At 41.1% G+C, this 15,321-nt stretch overlaps 1 protein-coding gene across 6 annotated transcripts in view; it reads left to right on the forward strand.

The window, feature by feature from the left end:
* sybu (syntabulin (syntaxin-interacting)) overlaps positions 1–10,479 on the forward strand; it is a 128,602-nt gene extending 118,123 nt beyond the window's left edge. For all 6 annotated transcript variants that reach the window (XM_073039003.1, XM_073039010.1, XM_073038998.1 and 3 more), the window contains one exon: positions 8,395–10,479. In XM_073039003.1, the coding sequence (XP_072895104.1) occupies positions 8,395–9,592 (1,198 nt within the window). In that variant the 3' untranslated portion in view covers positions 9,593–10,479. The remainder of the gene's footprint in view (positions 1–8,394) is intronic.
* The last annotated feature ends 4,842 nt before the right edge of the window (positions 10,480–15,321 follow it).

The raw sequence follows: 15,321 nt of genomic DNA on the forward strand, positions 1-15,321 counted from the left end.
AAAGCATATAGTCTAAAATAGAACACATTTCCTGTCAATCATGAAGTTTATTCCTGTTCAGTTTCTTCTGAATGTAGAACATTTTTTGTTTGAAAAAGATTAAATTAATTCATTGACTACATTAATCAGGTTAACGTAACATAATTTGCTTTTATAGTGCCTCTATATTTTTGAAACAGTAAAAGACACTTTGCAGAAGTCTTTGCAAACTTTTTCAGGTTGCTAGATGGATACAAGTGGCGTGCAATCCCATAGTATTCTGTTGGTGAGATTTTGTGGCAACCAGATATGCCGAGAACATACACAGGAGGCCACCCGCTTTATGGAGTACAGCATGGCCTTCTTTCTCTGTCCTGTAACAGATCTGATGTTGCTGTTCTTGCACCTCCTTTGCACCTTCCTCTGCTTCTGTTGAGCCACCTCTTCTGTCGACGAGCTTGTGCTAGATGCAGCAATATAACAGCATGTAAACTCCCTGGATATTGGGTTATGGCCTCAAGGAAGCTTCACTGTCGCTCTTCCACGTCATGAACAGTGAGGGAATAGAAGTGTGGTTCAAGGACTATAGGTTTCGATGGGAGATTCGGGGCATTATTTATTTATTTTTAATTTATAGATACAGTTAACCCTAACCTAATCACAGGACAATTTACAACGACCAATTAGCCTACTAACCAGCAACAAGATAAATTCCACAGATGCTGGAAGTCTAAGCAACACACACAGAATGCTGGAGGAACTCAGCAGGCCAGGCAGCATCTATGGAAAAGAGTAAACAGTCGACATTTCCGGCCAAGACCCTTCAGCAGGACTGGATAAAAAAAGATGAACCTACTAATCAGTACGTCTTTGGACTGTGGGAGGAAACTGGAGCACCTGGTGAAAACCCACGGATACGATGTCAGTCATGAGGCTTAGGGAAGTCTTCTGCCAGGGCAAATGCATGCACCCCTCTATCTCGTCTTCTCTACAGAAGGAAAAATAGGCAGTTTTTTTTCCTATCTGAAGAGAGCCTTGGAGACTTTGCTGCAGCTGTGTTGAGCAGCAAGCTGCAAGATATGGCAGAGATCAGCCAGGAACGATCAAAAGCCAAAAAGCCAGTTTTGACAATGACTTAGATTTGACTTAGACGAAGCGGCAGATGTGGTGGCATAGAAAAAGTTTGTGAATCTATGAAGTGACAGCTGAGGTAAACATCATCCTCTGGAGGTTTTGCTGCTCAGGGTGATTGAGGCTGCAGCGTGGGTCCCTGTAGGTGCTTTTGCAGATATAGTCTGTGAACATGAGTATTGTGTCACTTGAATTCCCTGAACCGTGTGTGACATAGCAATGTTTTTTTGTAGAGAAACTATCTGACAAAATCAGTGTGAGTGCCAGGCTAGCATCCATGGTAACAGGCACAAAATGCTGGAGGAACTCAGCAGGCCAGGCGGCATCTATGGATAAGAGTAAACAGCCGATGTTTCAGACAAAGACCCATTGCCGAAGGGTCTCAGCCTGAAACATTGGCTGTTTACTCATTTCCATAGATGCTGCCTGGCCTGCTGAGTTCCTCCAGCATTTTGTGTGTGTTGCTTGAATTTCCAGCATCTGCAGATTTTCGCTTGATTGTGATAGCACCCGTAGTAATTATGTTTATTCAAATGGCTGATAGCTTAGGAGTCCGTGTGGTCAATAGGAGAAGAACTAATGACATTGGGTCTTCATTCTCCAGTGCTGGGCAGCAGACCACAGCAGCTTTATGTGGCTTGGGTCTTATGCCTGAACGGAATTGTGACAGTGACCAACAACTATAGTGGTTATGACTTTGAAAAGGTGCCACGTATACAGTGATATACTGATGTGGATCTGTTACCACCTGCACAAGTGAATGACACAAAATGACATTGTAATTATGGCTATTGTACCTCTCTGGAATACACCGTTTCCTTCTCATAACAGTGAAAATAATGGTACTGCACAATTGAATTTCTCCATATATTTTTACTTCCTGCCCCTTACCAGAATTTTTAAGATGCAGGGGTTTTTTTTAACCGACTTGACTGACATAAGAACATAAGAAACAGGAGCAGGAGTCGGCCATCTGGCCCGTCGAGCCTGCTCTGTCATTCAATAAGATCATGGCTGATCTGGCCATGGACTCATCTCCACCTACCTGCCTTTTCCCCATAACCCTAAATTCCCCTACAATGCAAAAATCTATCCAACCTTCTCTTAAATATATTCACTGAAGTAGCCTCCACTGCTTCATTGGCCAGAGAATTCCACAGATACACCTCTCTTAGGGAAAAGCAGTTCCTCCTTATCTCCGTCCTAAGCTTCAGTTGGCAACCTATTGACTAACTTTCAATGTCTCATCCTCATGTTCTTGATTTTTATTATTTAAATATTTATTATGATTATTTATTCATTCTTTTAGTATTTGCACAGTTTATTGTCTTTTGCACACTGGTTGGACACCCAGTTGATGCAGATTTACATTGATTCTATTGTGGTTATTAGGTATATGTCCATAAGAAAATGAATCTGAGAGTTGTATATGGTGACATACTCTGATAATAAATTTACTTTATGCTGCTTTCCTCTGCCTACAAGCAAAATGATTACATTTTGCAGAGTTCTGCCGGACCCCCGGGCTTCCAGACAAAGCCCACCTGACCCATACCCAGATTAATACTGGTTTTGCAGTTTTACAAATCAAGTTCTCTGTGTTACCAAAATGCTCTGCGTGACCAAAGATGGAGCAACTGCAGTGAGTTTAAGTTGAGACCAGGGTGTGCTCATTTTCAAAGATAGTTTGGCAAAGCAGTTGCCTAAGACATAGTCTTTCTGCCTTTTTTTTTACAATTTTGTTTTCTCCATTTAGTCCTGCATCATCACTAATGAAAGATTCCGAGTCCTGGCAGCAAGCTCTTGTATCGCTGTGTTACTTTTTTAGTTAAACATTGCTCTTTATTTTTGCTTAGCCTGGCAAACTTTTCCTTTTCTATCATTTCACTTCCATCTTTTCCCCTAAACAAATGGTTGATTTTGTGTTTTTGGCCGCATTTAGCGATGTTGCATTCAGAGAGAGTTTGTAAAGTAAGTCTTGCCAGGTTCTTTGATGACTTTGTCTTCCCGCGGGTGTTGCAGCGTGTAGGAGTTGAAGGTGTGGCAAGGCATGAATTTTTACAACACTGTCAATCACAAAGGGGGGTATCGATAGGCTAAATGCAAGGAAGCTTTTTCCACTGAGTGTGGGTAGGACTACAACTAGAGGTTGTGGGTTAAGGGTGAAAGGTGAAAAGTTTAAGGGGAACATGAGGGGAAACATCTTTACTCAGAGGGTCGTGAGAGTGTGGAATGAGGGGCTAGCAGATGTGGTGGATGCAAGTCCGATTTCAATGTTTAAGGCAAGGCAAGTTTATTTGTACAGGACTTTCCAAACACAAAGTAGTTCAAAGTGCTTTACATAGAACGAGATATAAAAATCAAACATCAAATTTCAGACAATATACAGAGAATAAAATGGCACATAAAAATAAACAAAATAAAAGTTACAGTGCGGGAGATTCTAATTAAAAGCCTGTTTCTATGCTGTATTTTTCAATCATTCTATGACTCTTAAAATAGAGCATGAGAAGTAAGTGCAAGAGTAGGCTGTATGGCCCTTACAGACTGTCCTGCCTTTAAATAACTTTGTGCTTGATCTGATCTGATCAATTATCCTTACAAGACCATCGCTTTGTCCCAAGAATTAATCTAGTGAACCTACAAATTATTTACAGTGCAAATGTAAACCTCTGTAAATAAGTAACTTTCCATTTACCTTTCTAATCACTTGCTGTGCCTACATGTGAACTTCTTGTGGTTCAAGAACAACACCTGGGTCTCCCTGTACGTCAGCATTATGTACTCTCCCCACTTCTGCTTTCCTATTGTTCTTAAGGTATTTAACCTCAAATTTCCCTTGATTACTTTTCAAGTGCCATATTTTCATCTACTTCCTTATGTATATTCCTTTGTAGGCTCTTTGTAGATTTTTACAAAACTTGCCTTTACACTTATGACAGTAATTGTTAGTAAATCTGCCTACTAAGTAGATGGGGGGACCAAGGAAGACAGTCATATTGACTGAACTGACCCTGTTGCATCACACAAGTTATAACTTGGGCAAGCAATTAAGTTCCCTGTCTTCGAAACCTCGAAGCAAGTGATCATGGCAGAACTGAAAATTCCTTGCGGAGACCAGATTGAGGAGGAGTTTGAGAGTAAGAAAGAGAAATACCAGGAGCTGGTGGAGCAGTGCCAGACACGGATGGAGGACACAGTACAAGTCTGTGGAGGTTTCTCTGGCTGCTTGCTGTGCAGAACCTACGCTCTCTCTTTGGCATTTTGGACACTGCAAGGAGAAGAGCCATCTGACCGTCTCAGAGGCTGCCGAGTGAGCCTCCGGATGGCTATGGACCAAAAGGGATAACCCGTGGACCAGTGCTGCTGGGACACAAGCTAGGGTTTGGTCACCCCTGGGCAGGAGTGTCTGGTGTTGAAAGTCCTGAAACAGCTGATGGCCCCAGGTTACATCACTGATCATGTGTCCTCGCACATCCTAGAAAGTTTCTGATTATCAGAGAGTCATAGAAATGTAGCGCAGGCCCTTCGGCCCATCTAGTCCTTGTCGAAACTGCTTACTCCCATTGACCTGCCCCAGGACCCTAGACCTCCACACCCTTACCATCCATGTACCTATCCAAGCTTTGCTGAAACGTTGAAATGGAGTTCGTGTGCGCTACTTGTGCTGGCAGCTCCTATCATGCCAATGTGACAGTGATCCATAGATAAACACGTGTCTATTACACCAAATCCATAAGATTATGCGCAGTAATACTTTATGTGGCATCTTATCAAAAAACTTTTTGGGAATTCCAAATACTTTATATCTTCAGTATCCTTTTTCTACCTTGTCTGTTGCATCCTCAACAAATTTCAATAAATTTTTTAAAATATGATTCCTTTCATAAAACCACATTGGCTCTGTGAAAAGTCTAATAGTTTGTAAATACCCACTTACAGATTCCTAAAACAAATTATTTCCCTGCATTTTCCAGAGCTGGAGGTTCTGGTGTTTTGTCTTTTTTGATTTGGAACCTTTTCTTCGTGGTTTCCATTGGGTCCTTTCCAGAATCAAGGGAATTTTGAAAGATTATCATCAACACCTAAAGGGTGTGTGCATATACATCCACTGCACACGAACTTCAAAGTTCATGTCAAATTTCTTTTGATTCTGATTTTGAAATGAGCCTGCCCACACTCATTATTTTTCTCCATTCTTTCCGTCTGTAGAAAGAGCAGTACACATTGGTTGAAAACAGTAAAGAGAAAATATTACTGAGAGGAAATTCTGTTTATTATTATATTACGGGTTTCATTAAATATATAATGAGTTATCTTTCTTTAATAGGGATGTATAGTGCCAGATCTTCATTTGGTAAGAGGTATGTTAGAATGCCGAGCAACACATGAAAAGTGCTGGAGGAACTCCATAGGTCAGGCCGTGTCTATGGAAATAAATAAACAGCTGACATTTCAGGCTGTGACCATACATCAGGACTGGTGAAGCCCAAGTTGTCGACTGGTTATTCATTTCCATGGATGCTACCTGACCTGCTGAGTTCCTCCAGCATTTTGTGTGCATTGCTCTGGATATCCAGCATCTGCGGAATCTCTTGTGTTTGTTAGAATGCAGTGTGTTTATGGGAAATAGACCTTGCACCAGAAAGTCCATCAGCTCACACTGCCTAGTACCACTTGCTCAGATCAGATGATCTTCTGCACTTGCTTTCTTCCTGGATTTTATTCTGGCTTATTTGCAAAGTTGATGAACAATGGAAGATGCTACAAGCAAAGTGTGTGAAATCTCGGAATAAGAAGACCTACATTGATTTTGGTGGCCTCTTAGATCTTCCAGAATGACTTGTGTCAATGACCAGTGTGAGAATGGTTTTGGTGCCTGTTTGACTCCAGCTCCACCTTGCCATTTAAGACAAAATGAAGATTGCTTGTTCGTTGTTGAATCCTGCTGTGGAGAGTATCAATCTGAAAGCAGTTGATAGCTATATAAAAATCCAAGCAATGCACACAAAATGCGAGAGAAACTCAGCAGGCCAGTCAGCATCTAAGGAAAAGAGTCAACATTTTGGGCTGAGACCCTTCATCGGGATATTTTGTGTGTGTTGCTTTGATTTCCAGCATCTGCAGATTTTCTCTTGTCCGTGTAGCTTTAAACATCTTTATTTATAACTAAAATCACAACAGTGTGCCTGAAATCTTTGCTTTGGTTGTGGTCACCTAATTTTAACAACACACACAAAATGCTGGTGGAACACAGCAGGCCAGGCAGCATCTATAGGGAGAAGTACAGTCAACGTTTCGGGCCGAGACCCTTCGTCAGGACACACGAGGGGTCTCGGACCGAAACGTCGACAGTGCTTCTTCCTATAGATCCTGCCTGGCCTGCTGCGTTCTGCCAGCATTTTGTGTGTGCTGCTTGAATTTCCAGCATCTGCAGATTTCCTCGTGTTTACCTAATTTTGACAAAGGTGTTGTTCATGCACCTACACAAAAATCCTGAGCAACACACAAAATGCTGGAGGAGCTTAGCAAATCAGGCAGCATCTACCTGATGAAGTGTCTCAGCCTAAAACATTGACTGTCTATTCCCCTCCATAAATGCTGCCCGATCTTCTGAGTTCCTCCAACATTCCATGTCTGCAGAGACTCTCCAGAATCTCTCGAGTCCATAAAAATCCCGAACTATACATCTTCCAGGATAGCATTTTCAGCTTTTATCATCACAGTCCATGTAAATCTTCTCCTGTGATTCAGAAGTGAGGACGGATGGCATTTTGGACATTGGACTGATTTTTCTTCTTCTTCGTAAGCCCATCAACCCTAGTGATGCATAGGCTGCCAACAGCAGCTCGCCAGGCTCCTCTGTCCTGGGCCAATCAAGGTCGTTGGAGCTTCTATAGCTCTGGGTTTTTACAGGATGGGCCTATGCCCAACCCGTCTCCTTTCACAGCCGGGCTTGAGACCATCCATGACAGAGTTGGACGGATTTTCGTTTCTCAGTTATGTGGATCATTGGATGCAACTCTCACTGCAATGTGCAGAGGCATTGAACTCCCCCAGTATGTCACATTACATTCTGCCCTCATCACTAAGGAAGAGTTAGCGTTTATCCATGATACAATATAGCATCAATGATCTTGGCAGGCAAAACATTGAAAGCATAAGAATCAATTGCACATTGATTACTTTGCACAGCACTTCAATTACTGCTTGTGATACTAGCAGTTGAAATCAATCTGCTGTTTCGGCAGAAGCGTCTATCCATTCGCAATAACTTCATTAATACCCACAAGAGGAATGCTAAAATTGTTGCATGCTTGTATTGGCAGTAATATTCACTGGGCTGGAATATTGGGAAAACCAGTCCTTAAGTGGAGTATTGTGTGCACCAGTTTAAGTCTATATCCAAAAAAAATTAATAACCTTAAAATTATTTGTTAGAAAAATCAAAACAGAATTAATATCAGAACTTCAGACCCATGATGCTGGCTACAGTAGCAATTTGAAATTAGAACAAATGAAGAGTTATTTAATTCTGCAAGCTTGCTTTGCTCTTCACTGGAACTACAACAAATCTCTGTGACCTGGCTCCAAATTCTTATTTCTGTCTTTAGGGAGGGAGGTTAGAAAGCCAGCCTTTGGTCCATTGACTTCTTGGGATGTGCAGTATATATTTGTAGATAATGTAACCTGCAGGTAAAATAAACGTATAGTATGCACAAAATTTTAAAACTTATGAACCAGTGAAATTTCAATCAGCTGAAGTTTTTCTACAAAATCTGAAGAGAAAATGGTTTTAATGTAGGCTTGAATATTGTACTGTGCAATTGATCATAGATGTAGAAGAATGCTACACTTCAGTTTTAGATCATTTAAATAATGCAAGCAAAGCTTTCACTGGATCTCATCATGTGATAATAAAAAAACAATTAATTTTTTATTTAAAGCTCTATGTTCAAGTTTCAAAAATAATAATCAAAATGAGTTTAACTACAGCTCAACACCACCTTCCACAAAAATCAGAGCACAGAATTTCATTATGGTGCAGTGAGAAGACTTGCAGCTACTAACTAAATTAAATTAATTTTAAAATGTTTTTATGTAAATTACTCAGATTTTAATTGCCCTATTCATCAGCTGACTTTTCACAATTTCAGAGCTCTAAAGAAACAAACCACAGACAATCCGAATTTCCAAGTTGTCTGAACCTGCCTGTGTTACTTTGAAAATGCACCCATTCCAAATGGTACTCATGTTCATCCTTGTCTTTTTTTTGTCAAACAGGGAATCTGAAGTTGCTGATCTCAAGTCCCAGCTTGCCCGCATGCGGGAGGACTGGATCGAAGAGGAATGTCACCGAGTTGAAGCTCAGCTGGCACTAAAGGAAGCTCGCAAGGAGATTAAACAGCTCCGTGAGGTGATTGACACCATGAAGAACAGTTTGGTCGAGAAGGATAAGGGGGTTCAAAAATATTTTGTTGATATTAATATCCAAAACAAAAAACTGGAGTCTTTGCTGCAGAGCATGGAGTTAGCCCAGAATGGTGCTTCGAGGGATGATTCATCGTTGGACTGCATGTGCTCTTCACCGGTGAAATCATTGGCTCGCAGTGCAACCTACACAAAAATGGCTGAAGCCATGGATGTTGGAGACCAGGCTGTTGAGGAGATGGCTGATAGCGGCCTGCTTGCCAACGACGATATGGCAAGCAGGACCGATCTCTTTGACCAGTTACTGAGGTCAAAACCCACTGATGGTTGCTCTGGAGATGGCAGTTGGACACAAGCCAATGAAATGCAGTCAATTCTTAGCAACAGTGCAGCTTTTGATGTGTCTGCTCCCAATATTATCTTCATGACGAATGATAATAGGCTAGTCAGGGAACAAGCTATCCAGACTGACGTAGTGCCATATAGTCCAGATGTACAAAGCCTCATTCTACATATTCTAAAATCACAACATAACACCCCAATCAGCCCCATATCTTCAACCTGGGTGTCAGATCTTGGCCAAGAAGTATGCCCATCAGAGTTTGAAACAAAAGCTACTGATACTTTGATGGATTTAACCCCAAACAGTCCCAATACTACAATTCTAGTGTCTAAGTTAGAATCTGTGAACCACTTCAAGAGCCCTCAGGCACACACCTGCAGCGAACAAGCACAGTACCAACCCAGCGTCAGCGGTATGACAGAGCCCACTTTCACATCCGCCTTTGACCAGACCGATAACAATGAATTCAGTGTCTCAGAGGAACAGCCGGTGTGTCAGAGAAGTTACTGGAGCAAGCATTTTATTGTTGACTTGTTGGCAGTGGCTGCCCCTGTAGTGCCTACCTTGGTGTGGATTTTCTCCACGCGCAGAGGGGGCTCAGGGGCACTGTACAATATTGGGGTTCTGCTGCGTGGGTGCTGTCTAGTGGCCTTGCACTCACTGCGCACGCAGCACACGCAGCTGTTCCCCACTTCTTTCAAAAAATGAACCCACTAATTGCACTTAACGTTTTTAGTTTAGGACACTTGAAAACAAAAATACTGGAATTAGCTTACTGAGTTGTGCTTGTGTGTGGCTAGATGTGTTTCATCACATCAGTGAGATTTAATTTGCACTGCTGATAAGTATAGATTATTGACTTAAGGCGATATGAGTTTACAGTGTGGCAAGTGGCTTATGAAGAATGGTTAATTTATCATTGTGAATGTGTCCCTTGAATGAAGGAGCGAAAGTCATTGAAGTGGCCAAAGTTGAACCTCTGCTGAGCAATATAGCAAATTACTCTGTAGAGGTCATGTTTCGCAAAAAACATGAGAAAGTGGAGTATTAAACGTACAAGCTGGAATTCAATTTACAACATTACTAAAGTACTGTTTTAAACACCGGTTATTTCTTAATAGTGAAAGCTGCTTTTAAGGTTCATCCCTTCTAAGGCAGCTGGTTCCAGAATCTCCTCATACATTGGTTCAGCTGTATATATCGTTGCTGCTTTAGGAGCTGCAGTTTAATGGCTATGCTGTATTTTTATGTTGATAATAATATGGAGTGCAACCAAAGCTTCTTGGCCTTCTGTCAGTGTGTTCTGAACCCCTGTAACTGTTGTGTTGCATCAAGGCAAGTATCAACTAGTTGAAGCAGTTTATGTGACAGTGACCTGTTCTGAGTGTGGCTATGTACAGTCCATGGACCTGCTTTAAAAAGTAGTGAGCAGATTGCCTCTCTGTACTTGCTATTTACAAAATAGCATTCTTTATTTTGTATGTGTTGTTTTCGAGCCATGTGCAATATTGCGGAATAACTTTTCTTTATTGTATTTAAGATGTTTCTATATTAAAGGTTATAAATTTATTAAATTAACGCATGCCAAAAAGTCACCTGAACTTTTTGTCTCTTTTGTCTCCTCTAAAGCTCCAAATACAGTTCTTAAAACCAGTTTTGCCTAATTGGTATTCTTGTTAATATCAGAATTCAGTGTCCATATCAAATGCTTATGGTTACAAATAATAACTTACAATATATTTACAAATAATAACTTGTACTCTGCTACATAATTCATCTCAATCTCAAGCACTGAAGAGGACTTTCACTTTTTGCAACAGCTCCACAGTCTCACAGTGTCCATTCAAAGGTATTTAAGTTTGTTTAACAATTAGCATAAATTCATGGCTCTAAACATTAATAAATTATTTAAGATTATTATTACCGTATTCCAAAATGTGGATAGCTTGTAAGATTTTGGAATTAATACTTAAGGGTTTCATTGTTAATTTGCGACTATATATTGCAGTATATTTTTATACAACATTATTAATATTCAACAAGCTGTTCTGGCCCAACGAGTCCGTTCCACCCCACTGCGCCCATGTGACTAACTACCCTGGCAACTTGTACATCTTTGCAATGTGTGAGGAAAGCAATGCAGTCACGGGGAGAACGCACAAACTCCTTACAGACAGGGATGGGAATCGAACCCAGGTCACTGGCGTTTCCATGCCGCTCCACTTCAGTGGTCTTTAAACTGTCCAAGTACTTTCTCCTACCTCAGGTTACAGGTTCCAACCTCATTCCAGACACGAGAGCATAATCTAGGTTGACATTTTGGTCAGTCAGTACGAGGAGGGTTCTGCACAATGAAGGTGGTCTCCTTTGGATGAGATTTTAGGTTGAAGCCTTGACTTTCACCTGGATAGCTATTAAAGATCCAATGGTTCTAGTTTTGAAGAACAGCAAGGGTGCTGCTGCTCATTTCTTGTCCAGTAATAATTCCTTAATAAAAATAACTAAATAAATTGATTGCATTGTATAAACACAAGGAAATCTGCAGATGCTGGAAATCCAGAGCAACACACACAAAATGCTGAAATAACTCAGCAGGTCAGACAGCATCAATGGAAATGAGTAGATTGTCAACATTTCATGCCAAGATCCTTCTTCAGGGCGTAGTAGCAAAGTTGATGGTGAATGCGAATACTACTGTTTAAAATCAATAAGTAGAATTCAGTAATTTTACAAAATTTAATTGATCATATAGAAATATTCCAGACATGCAAACCAATTATATCTTTTAATAAGACTGCAGACTTTAATGTAAGGAAAACTCAGATAATTTTTTTATACATATATTGCTTTACAAATTACAAAACAACACATCACCTGAAAGGATGATTTCTCCCTGTAACAGCTTCCTGACTTAAGGATTGCACAAAGTACTTTTTACCAATGAAAAATATTGCAGAAGCAATAAATATGTTGGCTGGAGGAACTCAGTAGGTTCAACAGCATCTGTGGAAGGATCTGGCCAGTCAATGTTTAGAGTCAAGTCCCTTCAGCTGGACTGAAAGAGTACAAATAGAGTAGAGGGTGGATAGCCAGTATAAAGAGGTCGGATGCAAGGATTGATCCAGGTTCTGGCATCTGCAGTCCCTTGTGTCTCCAAGCACTTCTAAAAGAGTGATTATTACTGTAATGTGGGGTCACAGCTAATCTGTGACTAGCAAAAAATCATCAAAACGGCATTATGATGATCAGGATTAGTATTACCCAAGAAGATAGGGATAACCTTGGTTTCTTAACCAGTTAAAAGATACTTGCCTCTGTCCCTCGTACGATGCAGTTTCAATGAGGGTAATCGGCTCAGCTCGCCACACTCCAGAAAAGACAACTCAAAGGCGGGTGGGCTCAATGAGCAGCTGACCTTTGAAAATTCATTAGTGCTCTTTCCACAGTTAGCCTTTCAAATCTCTAAATAATTTATCTGAAAATTTGTTCTCACCTTGCCATTAGCCAGTGGACCACAGGATGTACACAGAAAAGTATTATCATCTATTCTATAGTCATAGGGATTCATACCTTAACCCAGGGACGCCTTTCCTTCAAACATTTCAATACTCTCCTTCTGAGTACCATTGCAACTCCGTGCTTTCCATAGTTCTATACTTCCCCACAGCATAGAAGCTGGCTATTTGGCCCTCAGATCTGTGCTAGCTCACAGAGCAATGCTATCCCTCCATTATTTTGCCTAGTAGCCTCACCACATTGCCACCAATTTTATCACTTACCAACACTAGGAGTAATTTATGGCACCCATCTCATTGTCACCTTGCACGTTATTGTCTCCCTGCACTGCACTTTCCCTGTAACTGTTACACTTGATCCTGCTTTCTGTTTTTGTTGTACTTCAATGCGGTACTGTAATGCATTGACCTGTGTGAGCAGTATGCAAGACAAACCTTTCAGTGGACCTCAATACTTGTGACAAAAATAATCCAATTCCAATTGGCCAATTAATCTACTTATCACCCTATGTAGTCGCAGGGAGAATGTGCATGTCAACATGAAAAATATGGGAGATCAGGAATGAATCTGGATTGTTGGATCATGGTAGCCATCGTACAACACTGGGAGCCATTCTACCTACTGCACCACTCTGCTGTTCGTATTTCCCACTTAACATCAGAAACATTTAGTATCGAATCCTGTCCTATTTTATGCAAGGTCTCCAGTCCTATATGGCTCTTTGCATCTGCAGCTTGCTAACCTTATTTAGTGTATTTCCTGATACACATGAAATAATTAATTACACAAGAATTTTAAGGCTTTGGGTCCTTTCAAAATGGTGCAAAGGAAGACCTGAGTATAGATGATGGAGAAAATAGAACTAACCCGGCAAAATATGTTAAACTACGTTGAGAAAATATTAGAAATATAAATTAAGAACTTCTGTAAGTACATAAATTTATGAAATATTTGACATTCATAAGCCATCATCACTTGAAGTTTAATGTCGTAAGCATTAACTCAAAAAATTGAATCAAAATGGGGGGGGGGGCTCAATTTGATACATTGAGTCAGACCTGGATCTTGGTAAACAGTAATCAGTTCCATTTCCCTCCAAAGCCCTGTATTTGTTTTCCCTGCTGATTTTTTACCCTGCTGTCTAGGGCCTCTGCAATTTCTGCACTACCCTCCTACAGGGTCTGAGGCTTGTCAGGCCCTGAGAATTTATCCACCTTAATTTTCCTCAAGACAGCAAACACCCCCTCCTCTGTAATTCATATGTGATTCATGACCTCACTGCTTGTCAGAATACAACCTGCATCCGTCCACAGTTGCCGGATCCTTTCTAATACCATCAAAATTAGCATTTCTCCAATTTAGACTCTCAACCCAAGGAGGAGGCCTAGTCTTCTCCATAATTGTCTTGAAACCAATGGCATTGAGATTATGAAGTGTTCATTATTGAGGGATATTACAGAGCACACCAGGATGCCAGCATGAAGGATACTCAACTGAACTTCATTGACAAACCTGCTTGTGCAGTATGTGAACTCCTGCCGTATGGGAGTGGCATGGGAATAAGACAATTACCTACCACTTAACTAAGTGATAACTCTATACACAATTCTGTCAGCTGAAAGTCCAACAGAAGTTGAGAAATGGCACTCATATTTTAAACAGCAAGAAATGGGAGGAATTCTCTGGTAGATTGAAAACCGAATTTGTCTTTGTAACTTAGAACAGTACATAAACAGGACAAATTCTGCAGATGCTGGAAATTGAAAGCTTGTCCCAGTTGTTAAGAATTCAAAGGCAACAACTCCTGATGAAGGGTTTCGGCCCGAAACGTCGTTACTACCTCCTCCCATAGATGCTTTCTGGCCTGCTGAGTTCTGCCAGCATTTTGTGTTTTTATTCCCAGTTGTTAAGAATTATTTACCCATTACCATTGTGTAATTGGTACAATGCTCCTGGTGCACCCGGCAACTATTTGTTTCGGACACTATTTGTCTTTATTGTTGCAATTTCCTCATACATCTTATTATGCCTCCTCTACCACACAAAAAAAACCTAATGATAAACATGAGAAAGTCTACAGACGCTGGAAATCCAAAGCAACAAAAAAAAACTACTGGAAGAATTCAGCATCCATGGAAATGAACAAACAGTCAATATTTCGGGCTGAGACCATTCTTTGGGATTGAGAAGGAAAAGGAAAGATGCCAGAATAAAAAAGGTGAAGGTAGGAGAAAGGGGCTAACTAGAAGGTGATAGGAGAAACCAGGTGGGTGGGAAGGGTCAAGGGCTTGAGAAGAAGGAGTCTGATGGGAGAGGAGAGTGGACCATGGGAGAAAGGTGAGGAGGAGGGGAACCAGGGGGAGGTGATAAACAGGTGAACACAAGTAAAAGGTCAGAGTGGGGAACGGGGGGGGGGGGGGTGGAATTTGTTCACCAGAAAGAGAAATTGATATTCATGCCATAAAATTGGAGGCTACCCAAACGGAATATGAGGTGTTGCTCCCCTCCCCCCGAGGGTGGCCTCGTTATGGCACAAGAGGAGGGCATGGACCAAAACATGGGAATGGGAATTAAAATGTACGGTATTTGAAAATAAACAATACAGCATAGGAATAGTTCAAGTTTAATTGTCATTCAACCATACATGAATACCTATGAAGACAGCCAGACGAAACAGCGTTCCTCCAGAGTCAAAGCACAAAACACAGTACCAACAGTCATACACAGCACAAGGCACATATTATGCATATAAGACGGCAGTAAAGTACAGTCACACAAAAAAATAGTCCAAGTCCCTGAGTCTGCAACTGAAGACAGTACAGCTTGTCTTCTGCCGAGCAAGCACTGGGAGCAGCAGCAACTCCAGCATGCCACATCGCCTTCGCGTCCCTGGTGGAGCGCCCAATTCCAACGCCTCCCCT

The sequence above is a fragment of the Hemitrygon akajei genome, chromosome 1 (assembly GCF_048418815.1).
Source record: "Hemitrygon akajei chromosome 1, sHemAka1.3, whole genome shotgun sequence".
NCBI lineage: Eukaryota > Metazoa > Chordata > Chondrichthyes > Myliobatiformes > Dasyatidae > Hemitrygon > Hemitrygon akajei.